The sequence below is a fragment of the Erithacus rubecula genome (assembly GCF_903797595.1).
Source record: "Erithacus rubecula genome assembly, chromosome: 22".
Classification (NCBI taxonomy): domain Eukaryota; kingdom Metazoa; phylum Chordata; class Aves; order Passeriformes; family Muscicapidae; genus Erithacus; species Erithacus rubecula.
The window spans coordinates 4,621,888-4,638,363 of NC_136674.1; the positions used below are offsets into that span (position 1 = coordinate 4,621,888).

At 50.1% G+C, this 16,476-nt stretch overlaps 1 protein-coding gene across 2 annotated transcripts in view; it reads left to right on the plus strand.

Moving 5' to 3' along the window:
• RTN4RL1 (reticulon 4 receptor like 1) overlaps positions 1–13,508 on the plus strand; it is a 31,083-nt gene extending 17,575 nt beyond the window's left edge. The window contains exons 1-2 of one of the 2 annotated variants that reach the window (XM_079325112.1): positions 1,147–1,932; positions 9,021–13,508. In XM_079325112.1, the coding sequence (XP_079181238.1) occupies positions 9,113–10,360 (1,248 nt within the window). In that variant the 5' untranslated portion in view covers positions 1,147–1,932; positions 9,021–9,112 and the 3' untranslated portion in view covers positions 10,361–13,508. Of the gene's footprint in view, positions 1–1,146; positions 1,933–9,020 lie in introns of those variants that run through there. The other variant, XM_079325111.1, reaches the window with a different exon arrangement.
• The last annotated feature ends 2,968 nt before the right edge of the window (positions 13,509–16,476 follow it).

Sequence of the window (16,476 nt, forward strand, 5' to 3'; positions counted from 1 at the left end):
TTCCATCTCATATTTGCTCTGTTTTGGCTGTATTTCTGATCCTAAAGAAACCCTCCGTAGCTCCTGGCCAGCTGCTGGCAGGGAAACGAGCTGGTGAATCTGCTTTCTCTACACATGAGCTTGTTCAGCGTTTGATACCGATCTGGTCGGTGCTCAGCTGGGGTGGGTTTTGTCATTTCATCTGCAATTGTTTTGCTGTAAAGCACCTCGAAGGGTTCACTCCCCGGCTGTTTTACAAAGGACATCGTTATTATTACTGCTGTGAATGAACTGCTTTGCATTTCTGTGAATGGGAAGGAAAACTTGTCACCTCAGGACAAAAAGGGAGTGGAAGTATCTGATGATCCCCTGAGACAATGCACTAAGCTCAAGTCATCCTCCTGTATTTCTCTTTCCTTGAGGGCAATTGGAATTATTAGTCCCTTCTCAAGGACCTTGAGATCTCCCTATCCTTTGCCAAATTCTATCCCAACTTCACTGCAGGCTGCTGGCAAGTCCTGCCCTGTCCTGTGCTGGAGACCAGCAGAGGATGCTGGGGTCAGGGCAGCAGTGCCAGTAGCCAGTGGAACCCCTCTCCATGCCTGGAATCCTGCTCAGGGTGTTCCCTGGTCCATGCCATTCTCTCCTGGAGAAGCAGGAGCATCCTGGTGTCCAGTGACACCTCCAGCCACAGCAGCACCCAAGGATTTGACTCATCCATGTCAGAGAGATGTGCCTTTCCCTCCAGCATTCCTGCACTCCAAAAAGGTCCCAGTGGCTTTTGAGGTGCACAGTGGGGTGAGATACAGGGACAATAAACCCTGCAGCAGCAGGGAAAGGAGACCAGGAAAAGAGGATTGTTTGCCTCCCCTGATGTCCAGGGACAGGACATGTAGGAATGGTGGCACCAAGGGAGGTTTAGACTGGACATTAGGAAGCATTTCTTCACTTAGAGGGTGGTCAGACCCTAGAACAGGTTTCCTGCAGAGGTGACTGGTTCCCCAAGGCTGTCAGTATTCCAGAGGCTTTTGGACAGTGCCCTTAATAACAAGCTTTAGCTTTTTGGACAGGTGGAGAAGATGATCATTGTAGGTCCCTTCCAACAGAAATATCTCATCCCATCCCATCCCATCCCATCCCAATAATCTGTATCCATCTGCTGCAAGCACCAGCCCAGCCTCTGATTTAAATAATCTTTTCCTAAACCTGCCCTGAGGTACTGGGGGTGTTCCCTGTACCTGCAGCTACAGGACCAGCAGCATCCCACTGCACTTTTCCACCAAGGACATCCCTGCTGTGGAAGGTGTGCTCAGAACTGGGGTTAAGCAGAGCAGATTATGCTGGGAAAACACACTCTACACTCCCTCTGCTTCTGCGTGTGTTAATCCTGAAAGAAGCATTTAAATTAAACAAGTTTCTATAGCCGAGTTTCAATCCCACAGCCACTTCCACCATTGACCTCCTTTTTCCCCCCTTTTTCTCTAGCTTGAGAGCAGGAGGAGGAGATGCAGACAGAGAGAAGTGCTAATTAAACAGGGAGTTCCACATTAGGGTACAAATCCTCTGGAATAGCACAAACCCTGCCAATTTCTGTATTTATTTATTATTTTTTCAGTACAATTGTAATTTCCAGTGGTGCCTCCAGCACCAGGAGAGAGTTCAGGGGCTGCTCTTGGAGAGGATTAGCACGCTGGAAGCATTATTACTTTCCTTCACTGTGAATTCAGGAGTGATTCCCTGACGGCTGCACTCTATATAGAAGTGAATCGGTGCTAATTTGTTTTTGAGGATCACACATCCACCAACATGTGAAAGACAATCCTGCTTCTCGATGTATATTTTGAGCCAGTGCTACAGCAAACAACAGAAAATAAGCAAGCAAAGCAAGCCAGACCTCCCTCGCCCGGAAAGCCAGAGCTGGAAAAGAATGGACTTTCATTATTTTTTGCCCGTGTAAGTTGGTTCTGCATCTTTCCAGATGTATTTTGGGTTTTGGCCCTGCTGCCCATGGCAGTAGAGAGCAAGGGCTTGGGCAGCTCTCACATGGAAAGCCTCAGGGACGCCGTGTTGGACGGGATGTCAGCGAGACTGAGCATAAAAGGCTCCTTATTTTTTCCTGTTAAATCATCCTCGAGTTTAACTGCAAGAGAGGAATAAATGAACTAATTGAATCTGTAGCTATGGAGGGACTGGGCACCTGGCAGGGGAGCAGCAGCCCCGCCACCCATTGCTCCTCTCTCTCTATTTGTGTGATTCAGAGGGACGTGGTCCGTGGGGAGATATCAGAGCCGGCTGAAATGGAAGACAAAGCTATTGTTTCAAACAGAGTTATTGATTTTTACATTATTACACTATGAAATTTATGGTCTGGTTTCAAACTGCAATAGGAGTTAATGACCACCATCCAGAAACTTCCAGGTGACCTTGGCCTTGGCTTTGGTGGGGGAAGGTGAACAGCTCCAGTTATGAGGTCAGCAAATGTAAATTGAAGTTGCAACACCCTAAAGGACTTGATTTTGGGGTGCTGCTGGCCCTGGGTTCCCACCCTGAGCTTGAGCTCCCAGCAAACTCCAAGCTGGTTGACAGACATGGTGGACTGGGGAAATAGAACCACCTCAGCTCCAAACAAAAGTTGTTCCTGCTGTTAAGCCACGTTTTTCCCCCAGCCAGAAATACCATGGTGTCCCCAGAGCTCCTAAGCACAGTTCTCCATCCTCAGCTGACCTCCCCAGGCTGCCCAAGGGTTTGCATCTTTCAGTCACAGCTGGAGAAATGCAAACCAAGGGGCTCTGGGATGGATGAGGAGCACTCAGGGAGAGGAGGCAACACAGCCCAGAGCAGGAGAAGCCCTGTGAGAGGGGAGAGCAAAGGGCAGTGCTCAGAGCAGGCAGCTGCACAGCCCATTCCTGATTCCAAATCTCCTCTCCAGGAGGAGGATTTGGATGTTTGTACCAGTTAACACATGAGATACTGGTGACAAAGAAGGGTTTGCAAGGGCACTCCCCAGTCTACAGCCTTTTCCTGGCTTTTCTTTAAATGGTACCTCCTGATGCATCTTTTGGCACCAGTCTCTTCCCAAAGCTTTCCTTAGCACTATTCCTTCCAAATTTCCTTGTATGCTTCTTCCTGTGGGAACAGTGTTTTCACTTGCCAGCCAAGGAAGGCAATTTCCAGCTGCTGGAGAAGGTTTTTTTTTCCTTGTAGTGCCATCTCCCTGGAACATCCCTGATGCTGCACCCCGAGCTAAAGTCGTGTGAAGCCAGTAGCCTCCAAGCTCATCTTCTGCCTCGGAGGTCATAATTGCCATTAAATCACAGCTTGCCTAACCAAATTATGCAAAACCGAAATTATCTCCAATGATTTTTATGTTGCTGAAATGTTCCAGAACTGCCGGGGTGATGACTGGGGGATTGGGAGCAGCTGTCACTCCATCAGAAGCCATAACTCCAAACAGCTGGGATCTGTCAGTTATTTATGACACCGGTCGGAAAAAAAAAAAAAAAAAAAAAAAAAAAATAAAAAAGAGATGAAGGTGGATGGGTGGCTGCCACTCTCTGGCTGAAAGGCAGCTCGTGCAGAAAGCAAAGCCTCGTGCTGTGTCCTGCTGCTGGGAGCTGCAGCTGATGTTTTGGGAGCAATCCCAGCCCTGCTGCAGGATGGAGGGGCAGCACCTAAGGGGTTTTGTACAGAGGCTGAAAGGTAGCTGCTGCTCACTGGGGAATTTAGGCTTTGTGACAGTCAGCATGGGCGTGTTTATTTTGTCCTCTGTGTTGAAAAAAAAAAAAAAAAAAAAAATTTAAAAAAAAAATAGAAAGGAGAATAAGAGGAAATAAACCCTGCAGCTGCTAAGCAGGGCCTGACACTGCTTTGTCGAACTGTCCCAGATCCTGAGTTTGGCTCTTGGCTCGTGCCCAGTTGCTTTTGCTACTCTGTCCTTGCCTTTCATCGTCCTTCACTTGGCTGATGAAATTGTGAGCATTTGAGGCTGATTTTTCTCCCTAAACAACAGTTTCTCTCTATGTGAACATCCAATTCTGAGGTCGTTCCCAAGTTTCAAAGTGTACTTTCCCCCCGGGGGTTGCAGTCATGTCTTTGTGCACCAGCTTGTTAGGGGTGGATTTTTTAAAAATCCTTTGATAGATCCAGGGTGGGAGCAGGACAGGAAAATCTCTGCCTAGAGCTCAGTGAAGTGCTGGTGTTAGAGCAGGTGTGAGTTTGGCCTCAAAAGAGGGTGAGTGATGAGGAAGCTTCTCTCTTTTTGATAATCCCTCCTGTGAGCAGATGCTTTGTCCCCACTTGTAGCACACTCTGGTTAAGTATTATTATTTATATTATGTAGTAGCTATACATAGTGTTTTATGGCAGTAAAGACACATAAATCAGCAACCAGAAGACGAGGGCTTTGCTCTAAAGAGCTTATAAATCTAACAGCTTGAGCAGCCCTGGTAATGGACACAGTAAGCAGGCAGTCAAGTTGCATGTAGACATGAGCTAAGATGGGTCTCCCAAAGCAGATGGTGGGTTTAGGAGAGATTTGGAAGAGAAGCAACCTGCTCCATCCTCGAGAGCGGATTCTCCTGCTGCAGAATTAGACAGGCTCTGACCCATATAAGCTTGTCTGGGTGGAGAGGTGAAAACATCCATCTGAGAGGAGCAGCTCTCCAAGAGGGAATGGGCAGGGGGTGCTGGGGTTTGTGGTAGGGCTGCCTTTAGGGGTTGTCCTGCAGGAGAATCCTCCCCAGGGACAAAACCACCCTAAAGGGTGTCTTGGCCTCGAGTCTGAGCCTCCCAATGAAGGTAAGTGGCATCATGTTCTAAAGAAACGAGCCCCTGCCTGGCTCAGAGGTACAGTAAAGTGTTATAAACCTTAAAAAGCAAGAAAACTGCCAGGGCAGGTACACCTGGCTCTCTGGAGCAAATGGCACTGCAGAGTCAAGAGTCCCTGCCGTGGTGGCAGGGAAGCGCTCCAACCCTTGAAACCATCCATCTTTGATCCTGGGTATCAAACTGGGTTTTTTAAAAAAAATTTCTTCCTGTGCTGGCACCGGCCTGGGAGGAACCTGGTCTGGGCTGGAGAGAGATGTGCAGTGTCTGGCTGATCACGCTGGCTCCGGGTGTCTGCATTCTTCTGGCTGCTTTCAGCTCTTGCACAAATTGAGGCTTCATGCTAAATGCATTACACTGTATAACAATTAATCCCGTGCTACATATAGAAAGTCCTTACTCATCAATAATGCATGTGGGAGGAGTGATTTTCACTCTCAGTAATAAGACTAAGACAATGGAAACAAGCAGGTAATGGAGAACATTTATAACGATGTTAATCTAATAATGAGTCTAATGCTGTTAAAAGTAAGACTGCAAACTGGACGCATCCAAAGATAAATTATTTCAAGCATTCATTAACTGATGCCTAATTAATGCCCAATTAGAGGGATGTTACATGGGAAATGGTTTGGACAGTCAGACAAATTCATTCCAATCACTGAAACCTCAGTCAGAAGCAGGAGCAGCAGAAGGACTTGGCGAGCAGAGGCCGAGGTGACACAGCACGTCAGTGGGAGAAAGGCAGGAGATAAACACCCCTTTGCTGGTTTTATCCATGTCAGCAGGGATTTGGGTTTACTCACTACACCAGCAGGTTTCTGGAGGATTTTTCCGTGCTGCTTTTGAAGCTCTCCCTCCCCGGTGAGCTCCGACGCTGGGCTGGTGACCCTCCGTGTGCCTCACAACCTTTACAAGGTGGAGTTGAAAGGGCTGAGTCAGGAATAACAAGTTAGACAGGGTCAAACTCTCAGGAGAGCAGGCTGGGCCCTCTCAGGAGGCTCCCATGGTGTTTTCCAGTCTGGGAAGCCCAGTGAGGCCCAAGTGCTCCTGGCTGTCAGTCCCCAGTGGGATTTGGCTGCTGGATATCCCAGTGCTGGTGTTACCAGCCTCAGGAGCTTCATGGCTCCATGACCACTTTGCTGTTTGGGGGTCTCATTTCCAGATCTAAACTGAGATCAGTCCCAGAGCATGCCAGGAGCAGCTTCTCACAGCACTAAGCAGTCAGCAGGCTTTACAGGCTTGGAGGAAAGGTCTCCTCGATGACACCACAGGCTTTGTGTGCATCCACTGGCCAGTCCAGACCTTCAGAGAATCATGGATTGCTTTGGGCTGGAATGGAACTCAAAGAATATCTAGTTCCATCCCCCCTGCCATGGGCAGGGACACCTTCCACTAGGACCAAGTTGCTCCAAGCCCCATCCAACCTGGCCTTGGATACTTCCAGGGATGGGGCAGCCACAGTTTTTCTGGGCAGCCTGTTCCAGGGCCTCACCACCCTCACAAGGAAGAATTCCTTTGTTATACCTAATGTAAACCTACTCCCTATCCAAGTCCTGCTCCCCTGTTCACCCTTTTTTCCCCTAACTATCCATCCCTCTGTTTTCCCATTCTCCTTACTCCCAAGTTGCAATAAGAGCAAACACATCCCTGTCTTTCCTTCCCACCATCCTGCTCTCGGGAGGCTGAGAACCACTAACAACCCCAGCCTACCCTCACCGCCCTCCCTGGCTGCAGGAATCCCATCTCTCTCTCCATAGGAGCTCCAGCCATTAACTCACAGCCGCCTGTTAATTAAAGAGATGGACTCAGTTCCCTCTGACCTTTACCTCCGGAGCTATCCCTGCAGGCAGCGAGCTGTTAAACACCGCGTTCCCTTTCGGCAGGAGCCTCTACCTTGGCCGTGCTCCAGGGAGGCCTGGGCTGCCTTGGTCCATCACCAGGCGTTGCTAACAGCCTCCTGTCATCACCATCCCTATACATGAAATCCTGTATGCTCCCAGATCCCTGCCCAGCTCCACCTCCCGTCAGTAATCCCGTTAGCCTGGCAACTGTCGTGTCACGGAAGAGCGCATAAAACTGTTGTTTGGAAGCAATATGTAATCTTCCAACCTGCTGCGTGTAGCTGGGAGATGGTTTATTGATTCAGACCCTTGTGATTTGGTATTTGCAATAACAGACTCTGCATGTGGGAGATCGTCACAGCACTTGTGCCTGGCAGGGTTTTGCTAATAAACATCAGACCTACGGAAGGCGCCGTGCTCCGGTGTCACCGAGGTAAGACGGAGGACGTGGAGCTGTCCCACCTCGGTGAAGCACATCCTCGAGTTTAAAAACCCAGCAGAATATATCTGCAGACATGGCTTTACCTCTCCCATCGCAGGATAATCACCATATCCTCAGGACACCGCCGTTTCCCAGGCTGTGAGTGGCAGCCAGGGCTCCCGTTTTGGCAGGGAGCTCGGGGTAGTCAGCACGATGCTCCCACCAGCGCAGCCCCTCGCTCATGCTCGTCGTGCAGAGGCACGACAGCAAAGCCAAAATGCTACGGCGGTGACTTGGAGAATGTTCCTTTTCCTACACAGCCGTAGGAGTTGTCGCGAATTCAGCGTTCCCGACTCACCAGCCCTTTTTGGCAGCGGTGCAGGGATGAGACATCCCTGCTGGTAGCCCATGCTTCGTTTCTGAAGGGCAGTGCCTGGAAGTTATCCCCCTCATTGCCATTCCCAGGCAAGGCTGGATCCAGTGCTTTGGGCAGCGATGCTATTTTTTTCCCTATTAACCACCCAGTCAGTGATGACTGGTGATTTATGGAGAGTCTAAATAACTAAGTTTATCTAAAATATGTGGCAACTTTGCCTTGAAAGGATGGGTCTAGATGGACAGGTCACCTGCTGTTAACTAAACAGCAATAGATCTCCAAACCACGGAAAAGACAACAGCAACCACGCAGTCATATTTCAAACACAATTAATAAGAAAACACTGAGGTTTTTGTGCCTCCAACTTGTACTATTCTGTAAGCACTGGAAAGAGGGACTGCAAAAGCCCAAGGGGTCCCAGCTCTTGGACTAGCTGGTGATAACGACGTGGAGTAATTAGAGATGAACTCCACTTCCATTCTCGTTTTTCAGATTATTACAAGCTGAGCAGGACTCGTGGGCAGGATGGCACCGGCAGCTGTGCTGCAGCTCCGCTGTTACTCCTTTCCCCCGTGAAGTCCAGAGGCAGAATTCATTAGACGTGAGCAAATTTCGTGTGTAAGAGGAAAAAGCCAAATCTAGGAGGAAAATCTGAATGAGAAATGACAAGTCTGGTGCAGTGAGTCTGAAAAGCCACTCGGCGCAGAAGGAGTAGCCTGAAAGCAAGCCCGGTGCGAGGAGTGGGAGCGAGACGGGAGCGGGGCGGCGAAACCCGAGCTCTGAGAGCTGAGCAGAGGGAGGGGATGGTTCTGCCTGGCTCTCTGCTTCTCTGCTGCGAGAGAGCCCCAGCCACAGGCACATACTGTAGCATTAGAGGATGCAATATGCTCTGCCACAGGACATCCTTTTAAAAATATGTCTGAGCATCCCACCTCCAAACGGAGTTTTCGGCTCAGCCTTTTCCACCAACTGCTGACAACATATTTCCCTGTAAATCACTCGGGTTTCGGAGTGGATGGTGGTGTCTAACAGCTGTAGTGAAAGGAGACGGTGGGGATGGGTCTGTGCCTTTGGGGGGAGTGGGATGCACTGCACACGTGTAATTTTAGGTGGCTCGCTGGGAATCTCTGAATCTCTGCAGCTTTTCCTCTCCGATATGTGCAGGCGATTTAACAGATGCATTTCAGCAGGAGTGGGGGCACCTGCGAGAGTTTGAATTTCCTCTGTTTGCTCTCACACCGCGGCGTTTCCTTGCCTGCAGGCGAAGGGGCTCTGCTGCCTGCGCTGCCAGCGTGAATTCTCACCGAGAAAAGTTTCTCCTGCCTGCTCGGGGCTGGGAACACGAGCAGCCGCCTGTTGCAGGCAGGGAGGGGAGGCAGGGAGTACTCCATACATCACGTTTGAACTGCCGTGGGTGATGAGCCTACTCATCACAGCCGCGTGGGTAATTCATGAGCGGAGAGGAGGGCTGAGCTAATTGGGGGCGTTTTTCACCCGGAATAGTCTCGGCAGCAGCGATGGGTGGGCGGGAGGTGCCCGGTTCCCGCTGACGCCGCTCTCCCCTCTCTCCGCACAGGGGGGTTTGCGGAGCTGCTGCTGGTGCTGCTGGGGCTGAAGGTGCCCGCTGCCCTGGGCTGCCCCACTGATTGCGTGTGCTACCCCTCCCCGATGACCGTCAGCTGCCAGGCTCACAACTTCGTCACCATCCCCGAGGGCATCCCCGAGGACAGCGAGAGGATCTTCCTCCAGAACAACCAGATCACCTTGCTGCTGCGGGGCCACTTCAGCCCTTCCATGGTCACCCTCTGGATCTACTCCAACAACATCACCTTCATCGACCCCAACACCTTCGATGGGTTCGTCAACCTGGAGGAGCTGGACCTGGGGGACAACCGCTACTTAAGGGCTTTAGCTGCAGACACTTTCCAAGGGCTGGTGAAACTCCACGCCTTGTATCTGTACAAGTGTGGGCTGAGCTCCCTCCCCAGCGGGATTTTCGGTGGCCTCCACAACCTGCAATACCTTTACCTGCAAGACAACCACATCGAGTTCCTTCAGGATGATATTTTTGTTGACTTGGTTAACCTCAGCCATCTTTTTCTCCATGGAAACAAGCTCTGGAGCCTCCATCAGAACACGTTCAGGGGACTAATAAACCTGGATCGGCTGCTCATCCATCAAAATCAGCTGCAGTGGATTCATAGGCGGGCTTTTCATGACCTCCGAAGATTGACCACCCTTTTCCTGTTCAATAACAGCCTCTCAGAGCTGCAGGGGGACTGCCTGGCCCACCTGGGAGCCCTGGAGTTTCTCAGGCTGAACGGGAACCCATGGAGCTGCGACTGCAAAGCCCGTTCCCTCTGGGAATGGCTGCACAGGTTCAGAGGCTCCAGCTCCAGCGTCATCTGCGAGTCCCCCGAGCAGATGCACGGCAAGGACCTCAAGGTGCTAAGAGCAGAAGACTTTAGGAACTGTTCAGGGTCCGAGTCGCTCCACCAGATGAAAACACACACCTCCAAATCCCACCACCCTCACCACTCCTCCAAGGAGAAGGGGAAGGAGCGAGGGGCTGAGAACAGTTTGCACAGCAGCCAGCCCGCCGGCCCCCCCGGCTCCCGGCCGGGCTACCGCAAACCCGGCAAGAACTGCACCAGCCACAAAAGCCGCAACCGAACCTCCAAACCGGAGTCCCTGGGGCCGCGCAAAAGCGGGCAGGAGGTGCCAGACTATGTGCCTGATTATCAGCACAAGTACAGCTTTGGGGCCGTGCCCACGCTGTCCCCCAAGCGCAAGGGTAAGTGCACCCGGCGGACGCCCATCCGCCCGCCCAGCGGGGTCCAGCAGGCCGCCGGCTGCCCGGGGCTCAGGGCGTCACTCCTGGTTTTTATGGTGGTGCTGGCGGCCGTCATCCGCTGAGCCCCCCTCCCTCCGGCCGCGGACGGAGCGGAGCTGTACTGCCACCAATCTACAAAGGACCAGAGTTTCTTTTCTTCTTCTTTTTTTGTGCGTGGCTCAGCGTTGGCCTGGCGAAGGGAAGAACGTTGTCTCGGCTTCTGAGGGTTTGTCTCCGTGCCCGGCCGGACTGTGCCGAGCGCAGCGGGAGCAGATTAAAAGGCATTATCACACCTTGTCACAAACAGCCTAACCGAGCACCTACAGCAACAGCAACAGCAAAGCCAACCTTACAAAAAGCAGATAACGGGGACGGTAGCCGATTTGTCGGTGACAACACCCGGACAAATGGACTGTATCCATGCTCTTGTGAAATCCCGTTCGTTGAGAGCGCTCCGAGCGACCCCTCCAATTACCGAAAGGAACATAATTGCTGTAAAAACCATCACCGATTAAGCCTACACTGTTTCTCTCTGAAAGTGAGTGCAAGGACACTGATACCGATGTAATAAGGACATTTGGTTCTCCCACGTTTTAGCCCTTTTGGCTCCAAACCCAGAGGCCAAAGTTGGCTGGGAATCTCTTAGAAGACAATCTCAAACCCCTGAATATCTCAGGCATTACAGCAGAACAGGGCTTGCCTGCTGGGCTTGGAGTAGCCAACAACCAAAGGAAAGACTAAGTAGAGGTGGAATCAAACAAACAAAAAACCAAACCCCAACAAACCCAACACATAAAGAAATGAGGTACCTGCAGGAGGTGTGTTTTTTGTAACCATGTTCACACATCTGAAAAAAAAAAAACCAACAATTGCACAGGCTCTCCCTCTTCCCCTCAATTATCCATATGTATGTCTTACAATGTTTATAAACTATATGGAAACTGTATCTTCAGAACTAAGGATTGTATTATTGAATTTATAGCAGACCAGTATATGATTTTTTTTTTTTTTCCTTGAGAAAACAAACCGGCAGCAGTGCCTACAGATGCTGAAAGCCATCGGGCGGGCTCAGTACACGCGGGGGAACCACAACGGACCAATGTTCTCAGCAATTCAGAGCACTAAACTTTGGGAGGGCTGGGGGGGTGGTTGTGTGTGATGCAGCAAAGTCCATACCCAGAGAGCCAAAATTTACCCTTACATCCTAATTTGTAACCGGTGTGGGGGGCTAAAGAGAGATTAATTATCCCAAATAAATAGGGCCATAGAGCTCTGACTCTGGAGAGCACTCGGAGGCCCCAGGGAGGAAAGGGGATGGTTTTGGGGCTGGAGGCACAGAGGGGCTTCCCAGCCGTGGTGGTGGCGTGAGGACCTTTATAGCTGGACTAAGGTTTTCACTGGGGCAGCAAGGAGCAGCTCCCAGGCTGCAGACAGACCTGACAGAGTCAGGAGGGGTTTTGTTTCTTAAAAGGAACAGATTCTGGAAGAGTCAGATAAGGGGGGAAACTACAGCTTGTAGAGGACCGGCCAGAAGCACAGTGCCCGAGGTTTGTGGTCTGTGGCAGGAGAGAGAAATTCGTGGTCCAAGAGAGCTGTACAAAGGGGGTTGTGGGGAGGTGGAGGAGAGGGAGAAGGGCATCCTGTTCCCCTCTTCCTGGGTTAAACCATGTGCTGGAGGGATGAATTTGCTGGTTGGGGGCATGGCAGAACCGGCAGCTTCCCTGACAGCAGCCCATGGGCTCGGGGAGCTGCTGCCCAAATTCTGCAGTTGGTGTGAATTCCCTGTCAGCGTGGATATGTGAGACCAAACAGACACTGAAGTTAATCAAACAAGGGAAATAAAAGTGATCTTGGACAAGAAAAGGCTTCTGTTCTTTCCGTATCTCACTGGTGGCATTTCGAGCCTGTGGCTCAGGTGTGGGGCAGGAAATCCTGAAGAAAACAGCTGGAGTTTTCCATCAGACACACAATTAGCTCCAGGAAGGATGGGCCAGCTAGGGAAATCTCTCCCAACCACTTTGGGGAAGGGGAGAGGGTATTTATATAGTGGCAGATCCCTTGGAGGTATCTGGAAATGAAAAGGGAAACTCCCACTGAGAAGAGAAGCAGAAAATTCCCCAATGCACTTGTGTTTACGAGCAGGTGGATGTTAGAGTGGGAAGCTGGAGGGGCACGGCCTCCTCTCTCTGTCTTGCAAGCAAGGAAGGCCAGAGGCATGGATGCTTCTCTTTCAAACACCCTTCTTGGGGAATAGCAAGAGTAATTCTGGGAGGAGAAAGGAAGAGGTTACTTCATCAAGCCCTCTGCCTTCCAGCTCCTACCCAAACTTTTCTGTCTACAGGGCTCTAAAGCTCCACTAAAGGGATGTCCAATGCAGCCAGAACAAATAATCCGTGATCTGAAATAGCTCCCTCATGTCCTACTCTCTATAACCAATAGCAACTGAATGAGTCTGGCACTGTCCCTCAGAAGTGGAGCATGTTGTTATGTTGGTTATTTCGTTTCATACTCTGGAAATCAAAGCTCTCAGTGGGAGAATGAAGAAGAGAAGCACTTTATTAATTTTTTTTTAAGTCTGCGTGTAACTCCTGTAATATAGGAGTGAAATGTCAGCACAGGAGATGCTAATGTTTTATAAATGATTTGGGTGCAACAGGCACGGTGGATAGTCTTTGAGATGAATTATATTAGAACAGACTATGCCTGGCTCAAAACTGTAATTGTATTTTTAGTATCTTTTTCCTTTAACATGTAGGAAAAATAAAGGCAACTCCATGGTGTATTACAAGGCTTGTCAATCAAGTGCTCTAACTCCTAGTGATAAAGGCAACTGTTTAAAAACCAGAAGGGAGACATGATACACTGCTAAATAGGAGATGTCTCCTGACATGGCATTGTGGTTTAACCTGGCAGGCAGCTGAACACCACATGGCTGTGCTGGAATGGGGGAGAGGATTGGGAAAAATATAAGTGACATTCATGGCTTGAGATAAGGCTGTTTTAATAGGACAAAAATGGGAGAAATAATAATAGCAACAATAGGATTGGAATATGCTAACCAAGTCATGCACAGTGCAGTTTCTCACCACCTGCTGATACAGTGGCCCTCAGTTTAAATACTGACCATGATTCCATTTGGTTTAGGATATCCCTTTGGCCAGTTGGGATCAGCTGTCCCTTCCCAGTTTCTTGTGCCCCCCACAGTGTCCTCAGAGGAACAGAAGAGTCCTTGACTGAGGCCAAACACTCAGGGCAACAATGAAAAATCAGCATGTTATCATTATTCTCATCCCAAACCCAAACCACGGTTCCTAGAAAGAAAATCAACTAACCCAGCCCAAACCAGGGCACACAGGTTCCTGATATTCCTCCTGTCTCCTCCTTAGCTGCCATCCCTCCCTCTCCCACCTTTCTTCCATGACCACAGCTCTTTGAGGATAAACTAAATTTTTGTGGCATGCTCTGGCACTCAGGCTGGATAAGGAAGTTCCCAGCTGCGTGGTTCAGCTCACCACGGCCCCAGCTCCTTCCTACAGCATGTCTTCATGCATTTTGAATGCTGCTCTGAGGCCTGCCAGAAATCCCCTCTCCTCTGAAGCAGCAGCTCTCCAGTCAAGTGAATGTGGGTACAACCCTCACCTGCCAGAGGTTGTCTGGAGATAAGTTGGAGAAACTTGGGATCTCATTAGAATTGCTCCCAGACACTCAAAGTGTCTGACAGGGGTGAAGAGCTGAACCCCAGAGTGGTGAGAAGCACCATGGTCACTTTGAGGGATGGGATTTTGCTGGGCTGCAGTGGTGGGCTGAGCCCAATGGGATGAGGCCAGCAAAGCCACGTGGCAGGTCCTGCACCTGGGTCACAGCAACCCCATGCAGCACTACAGGGCTGGGGCAGTGTTTGGAGAGGTGGGAAAGCACCTGCAGGTGCTGGTCAGCACTGGCTGAACGTGAGCCCAGGTGTGCCCAGGTGGGCAAGAAGGCCAAGGGCACCTGGCTTGGGGTCCCCATCCCTGGGGGGATTTTACAAACCTGTGGATGTGGCACTTTGGGATGTGGTTTACTGGTGGCTTTGGCTGTGCTGGTTAACTGCTGGACTTTATGACCTCAGAGGTCTTTTCCAACCTAAATGATTCTGTGATTCTATAAATTCTAAACCTTCCCATGCTCCTTTCACAAGCTCATCCTTTGGGTGTGCCCCAATCCCCTCTTGTGATGGGGGCAGACAGGCCCTGTTGCCTGGGCCGACGCTGCCAGTAGCTCCCCACAGCTCCCCTGGGGAAAATGTCCCCTGAGCCTTTATTTGCTCATCAGTTTGCCTTTCCTTTAGTGTTCTCCAGTCTGTGCTGCTCTGGAAGATGAGACAAGCTTTCCCCTTCCTTCCATCAGTGAGCTTTAACGCTCTGACTTTGGGCTGTTCATGCAAATCCTTTCCATTAAAAAAAATAAACACCAGAGAACCCAGAAGAGACCCCAGACTGTGCCTCTGGGAACTCACTCCCAGCGGCAGAATCCCGTTTCCTGAGTCGGAGCCAATTTTCTCTCCTTTGTGCCACTTTTCCACAGTTTCATCCCATAATTGCTAATGTGGAGCTTTTCGTACATGCTTTGAAATCAGAAACCACGCAACACTGCATCTCTTTTATCCTCCCAGGCAGGATGAAAAACCAAACACCTCTTGGATACTGAGAATAAATTTTTAGTTTATCAGTCTAAACCAACACCACGAGACTGCAGTTTCTCTGTATTCCCCATCACTTCCCAGACCACACTTGTGCCCCCCCCCTGCACCAATTCCAAAGTATTTCCTTTGTCTCAGAAAGTTGCTTTGTGACATGTTCCCCTTCAGAGGGGCAGAGCAGAACAAAAGCACCACTTCACATTTCTTGCAGCTAAATAACACTTTTTTTTGCAGTCCTTCAAGTTTATCCTTCCCTTAATCCCCTGCCTGTGTATTCTTTCCCTGTCTTAGCTTCAACCACTCCCCCAGGAACACTTCCCAAGAGCCCATTTCCCATCACCAAGATGATTTCCCTTTTCACCACTGTCTCCTTGAGGTCCTGCTGGTTGGCACCATCCCCCTGTCCCTCCCTCACCACATCCAGCAGCCCCTGAGCTCACCCCTGCTTTGGAGAAACACGAGACACTGACACCAGCACTGGTGGGATGCTGTTGTATTCCTGACTGCGTTGGAGTCTGTGGGTTACAGATGGAAGCAAAAGCAGCTCTGAAAGCAGGACACAGGTGCTCACGCTCTGCAATGTGTGTTTTTGGGGAAGGTGTCACGTTGATCAACCTAAAACATCTCTGCCCACATAAAAGCAGCCCCAGGAGCAGCACCCCTCCAGAGTTCCCAACCAGCCCTGTCCTCCCCTTTCCCAGAGAAGCATCCTTCAGCAGGGAGCAGGATGTGTCAGCTCAGTGACCACCTCTCTGGTCCCCACTCGAAGGCAGCCAATTTGGTGAACAAAAGCAGGTGTTATAACACAAGCCCCTCGTTCTCCAGCTCCCTGCTGGAAATAGCTGCTCACTAAAATCCATTTTTTCCCCCACCCTGTTAGCACGGGTGAAATTCTCCCCACACCCAGCCACTCTGCAGATGCATCTTTATCTCTCTGCAGGCTCATCCCCACCCTCATCCTCACAGCCTGAGTCCTTTCTGGAGCTGCCCCTCCATCCTCTTCCTCCTTTGTGAAAACAGAATCAAAATAACTGTTTAACAAATCAGCCATTACCTTCTCTCATGTCACCAATTCCCCGCTATCATTTCGTAATTGGCCAATTTTCTCTTTTACCTTCTCTCTGCTCTGAATACGTCTCGGGGAGCTCTGATTGTGTGTTAAAATATCCTCCCTAATTCACTGCTCAATATCTCTTTCTGCTCTTCTAATTGCCCTTTTAACTTGCTTCTAATTTTTTTATAAATCTCCTAATCCTCTTCCTGCACAAGTTGTTTACATGCACCGGAGAATGTATATGTATTAGCAGATGTTCCTGGGTAAATAATGCACAAAAGAATATTACTGCTTCATGCAAGCTGCAATTACTGCTTCCCTCAGAATAAGCCCTGTTTAACCCACCTATTTAGGGCACACGCCCCTGCTCTTGCTGCACATCTCCAGGCTATTTCACTCCTGCTGCACAACATTAACACCACCAGCTCCACCACGGCTCCCTCGCTATCTTCTGGGGGAAAAAACAA